Consider the following 4,675-nt stretch of genomic DNA (forward strand, 5'->3'; position numbering starts at 1 on the left):
CGTTCGAATTTTTCTTCCCCTGCTGATAGCAATGCGCTTCCGTAGGGGGATATGTTAAATATAGATCATTAAAAAAAGTCAGGAGATGTCGAAACCGAAACTGTTTCAGACTCCATTTTAAAACGGCGGGGACACGGAGACATTTAGACACCCAGTCGGTGAGTTTTAAAACTTTTTGATGTTTATATAATGCTATGGCAGTAATCCTCACCCTCGTTACCTCTCGGCTGGATTACTGTAACGCACCTTAAAGGAACCAGTGATTCCTCTCTCAGCTTCAGAGGGTACAGAACAGACCACAGACATGCAGAGAGGAGCGAGTAAAGACAGCAGCAGAGGGAGGAAATCAGGTTCCTCTGATCCTCTAAACACATGATGGGACTCAGCTTTCTGCCTTCCAGACAGTCCAGCAGACCCGACTCCAGAAGAAGTTAGCTGGGGGAGCCCAGTAAATAGTTATTTTATTTTATATAAATACATAAATAAACATGTACGTAACCTTGCAACTGAAATAACCATATGTTGTTTATCAATACAAAAGAAATAACTCGAACAGTGACATGTAGTCACCAGAAAATGCTGAGAAATTGTGCTCAGGTTTGCATAAACAATTTTTGCATTAATCTTAGAAACTAGCACTGCATTATAATCAGTGTTTAAAACACATTACCAGAGACTTGAAGGCAACTGTACACGATCTTCTCCTGGAGAGAGGTGGAAATGTTTTTTTTTTTTAAAAAGAACATTTTTAACTTTTACGCTTTTGTGTTGAACAAACCTGACATGCAAATAAATAAATAAAAACTTCATCTTAAAAAATTACTGAACTCAATCAGATTTTCTGCCTCTGTAGTGAAAATGCATTGAACAGATTAATCTTTTCAGACTTGAGTAAGGAATCTCTCAGTTTAATCGCCCACAGCACCCTCTGCTGGTTGTCTTGAGTCAATACACTGCAGAAGTTCAACTAATTTACAGAGTTGTAATCGGTCTTGGGGGAGGGGGGCTGGATAACTATGGCCTGCCCGGCTGCCCTCTGGCGCTGGGTCCACAGTCCAGAGAGCAGCTGACTGCAGAAACCTGACTAGACCTGAACCACTTGAAAACTGACACTTACTGGTTTCTCTCTTAGACTGACTGAAGACCAGAAGATGGATGTTGGTTGGAAGGAAGAGAACAGAGCAGAACCTGCAGGACCCCGATGTCGGTCCACGAGAAAACCTCCAGAGTTCAGTGAAGAACCTGGACCCTCAGACACAAGGTAAGGAAGGTGCTCACAAAGATGTTTAACTTCTTTAACTTTCTCATCAACACAATAAGCTAATCTGATCTGAGGCCTGTTATAGACCTTCTGAGTCTCTACAGCAGTTTGTGCGTTCAGACATTTTATTCTTGATTGGTGTGAATGACAAGATGTTTATGTTTGCAGGAGAGAATACAAACCAATCTCTCCAGGACCCAGCTGTGTGTCGATGAAGAGTGATTTGTCCAAAGATGAGCCTCCATTTTTCAGTGATGAACCTGAAGTCCCAAATACCACGTAAGAAAACTGCTTTTGCTACAAATGTTCACATGATGTTATGATGGTGCAGAGCGAACCCAGACTCATATTGAATTTAAATAAAAACTAATTTATTAACAAGAAAGGACAACAAAAGGCTGACATGGCAACAAAACTAAATATCAACAACTTACAAGGAGTGGAAACACAAGAAGCAAGAACATGGCAAGGATAAATACAGCGGCATGGACAACCAGGCAGAATGAATTGAATAAACAAGACCGGTTTTAAGGAACTGAGGGTGAGTGGGAAATGAGGTGCAGCTGGGACATGATGAGGAACGGGTGAGGAAGGCATGGCAGGCAGACCAGAGAACTACTGAGCAGAGGGAAGGTGAATGGTGACAGGAGACACAGAAAGCAAAACTACACAAGAACCTACTAACTGAACACAGAATAAATAAGAAATAAAACAGAATTACAGGAACTCAAAAATACTCAAATTTATGACACATAGGTTTCTAAAAGTTATCTTTGTTTAAAATAAAAAAGAAAACACATTTTCTTCTGAAAAATACTCCCATATTTTCTCAGATGCAGCTGTGCTTCTCTTGATACTTGAGACTTTGAGTCGCCTCGTGCAGAAAAGTGCTATATAAATAAATGTACCTACCTACCTACCTACAAGTAGCTGTATGATTTAACAAATGATGATGTTTTTTTTTATCTCAGCAGTTCAGTCTGACACAGCTCCTAGTCCTGTTTATGTCAAACAGTCTTTACTCTTTATTTTAGCAATATTTTCTCATTATTTGTTAAATCTTATTCTTGCTCCTTCTCTTTGGTAAGTAAACCCTGCCTGCTAGGTTGAAGGTGTTTTTCAGTGGATAATATTAACTTAAGCTTGTCACATGTGAAACTATGTTTGAATGTTGTGTTTTAACACCAAGACTTGCAGAGCCCACACAAACCCAATATTCAGTGTTAAAACAGCGGAGATGACAAACCTACTAAATTACAATTTTCCTGACTCCCGCCCACCTGCTGTGCTGCAGAGGAACTTTCTTCTCGTGATGCTGAAAGTGGTAATAGCATCAAAACAAAGAAAGAAACCACAACTTGTAACATAAATGTTGCCAGGGCTGCTTTTGCCCTCCACAGGTTATAGACTACTTCTGACCTCAGTTCAAACTGAAATAACACAAGTTAATGTTAAAAAACAAACAACAAAAACTGTGACGGGAATAATCAGCCCTCTTTTATGAAAGCCTTCAATTGTTAAGTGTTCAGTTTGCATTCAGAACAGACTGCAGGCAGATCATTTAAAAGCACTTAAACAAAACAGCAAGAGAGAAAAATCTATTACTTTGAAGCAGGTGAGTCTTAATAAACCATCACTTTGAATGCAAACTGAATGCTGAATTCAAACAAAGTTTTCCACACGTATACTCTCTGTGAACATCTGACCTTCTGAACAGAGTTAAAGTCTTAACAACATACAGAAAATTGTTGTAGTGATGAAGAAATGTCTCCACAGAGGGAGGAAGAGGCAGAAGAAGAGTGATGTTGGTGCAGAGCAGCAGCCGTCCTGCTGTTCTTTGTGTCAGGACGTCCTGAAGGATCCAGTCTCTTCCAGCTGTGGACACAGAATCTGCAGATTTTGCATCACCTCCTACTGGGACCACTCAGGACCCTCCTCCTGTCCCCAGTGTGGAAAAAGATCCAGAACCAGAACTGGACTGCAGACAGCCAGTCAGAGCAGAGCACCAGGTAAGACTGAACATCTGTAGGAAGGAGGCTCAGGATCTACACTGAGCACCTGCATTGGTGCCCTTATATGAACTAATTCCAGTTCTGTAGTTGTCTTAAAGAAATTCAAGTTTTTAAAAGTCTCTCTGTTTCGTTCTTAATAATCTCCTGTTGTCCTGTGTGCCACTCACTGAAGTTACAGCACACCTTTAACTGGAACATTTATGAAGTTATTTTGGCTGCTGCCTGAAACTCCAACATAACTTTATAATAATCTGAGCTCAGAAAAATACATACATTTTGATGTATGAACTGTAGAAGAAGAGTAAAAAGATCAAAGGAAGTACAGTATATTTTAGCCCCAAACCTGTGATGACTCCTACAGACGTTAACTGGGTAAGTTCACCGTGGAGCAGGACACCATGGGTGCTATTCCAATGACTGAGTTTTTCACTTTAATGTTTTCAGCTTTAATGTTTGTGAAGAGCTGCTTTATATTTCTCCAGTCAGCATTTTCTGTACAGAGTATTACGTCCAAGTTCTGTTGTGTAAATAGTGAATCCAATACTAGATCACATGCATCAAATAAGTACTGACTTGAAAAAAATGAGAAATGTACCAATCTTTCAGTTATTCACAAAAACAAATGGACAATGAAAAAAACTGCATATGAGAAGCAGAAATATTTTTCTTTTTGCTTTCCTTCATCAGATGTTGGTCTGCAGACGGTTTTAGATGAACATCAGATCAGTCTGAGGAGGAGATGTGAACGTGTGACTGAAGGAAGTGATGAAACAGGAAGTAGAACCCTCCTGAACAGGATCTACACTGAGCTCTACATCACAGAGGGACAGAGTGAAGAGGTTAATACCCAACATGAGGTGAGGCAGCTGGAGACAGCCTCCAAGAAGAGCCTCCATGAGACTCCAATCAGGTGCCAGGACATCTTTAAAGCCTTACCTGAGCAACATGGATCCATCAGAGTGGTTCTGACCAACGGCGTCGCTGGTGTTGGAAAAACCTTCTCGGTGCAGAAGTTCACTCTGGACTGGGCCGAGGGCTCGGAGAACCAAGATGTCAGTGTGGTGGTTCTGCTGTCGTTCAGGGAGCTGAACTTGGTCAGAGATGAGCAGCACAGTCTTCTCACGCTGCTCCATGTTTTCCATCCAACATTACAGAAGCTGCCAGCAGAGAAGCTGGCTGTCTGTAAACTTCTCTTCATCTTTGACGGCCTGGATGAAAGCAGACTTTCACTGGATTTCACCAACAGGCAGCTGCTTTCTGACGTCACACAGAAGTCATCGGTCAACGTGCTGCTGACAAACCTCATCAAGGGGAACCTGCTTCCCTCGGCTCTGGTCTGGATCACTTCCCGACCTGCAGCGGCCAATCAGATCCCTCCTTCATGTGTGGACAGGCTAACAGA

The 4,675-nt window shown here is 41.5% G+C and overlaps 1 protein-coding gene across 3 annotated transcripts in view; it reads left to right on the forward strand.

The window, feature by feature from the left end:
• Positions 1-4,675, forward strand: part of LOC108228442 (protein NLRC3-like) — a 17,909-nt gene continuing 13,234 nt past the window's right edge. For 2 of the 3 annotated variants that reach the window (XM_025003235.2, XM_025003236.2), the window contains exons 1-5: positions 1-158; positions 1,133-1,261; positions 1,430-1,540; positions 3,038-3,270; positions 3,961-4,675. The exon at positions 3,961-4,675 is cut by the window's right edge and continues 1,182 nt beyond it. In XM_025003235.2, the coding sequence (XP_024859003.1) occupies positions 1,152-1,261; positions 1,430-1,540; positions 3,038-3,270; positions 3,961-4,675 (1,169 nt within the window). In that variant the 5' untranslated portion in view covers positions 1-158; positions 1,133-1,151. The remainder of the gene's footprint in view (positions 159-1,132; positions 1,262-1,429; positions 1,541-3,037; positions 3,271-3,960) is intronic. The other variant, XM_037974806.1, reaches the window with a different exon arrangement.

The sequence above is a fragment of the Kryptolebias marmoratus genome, linkage group LG3 (assembly GCF_001649575.2).
Source record: "Kryptolebias marmoratus isolate JLee-2015 linkage group LG3, ASM164957v2, whole genome shotgun sequence".
Lineage (NCBI taxonomy): Eukaryota > Metazoa > Chordata > Actinopteri > Cyprinodontiformes > Rivulidae > Kryptolebias > Kryptolebias marmoratus.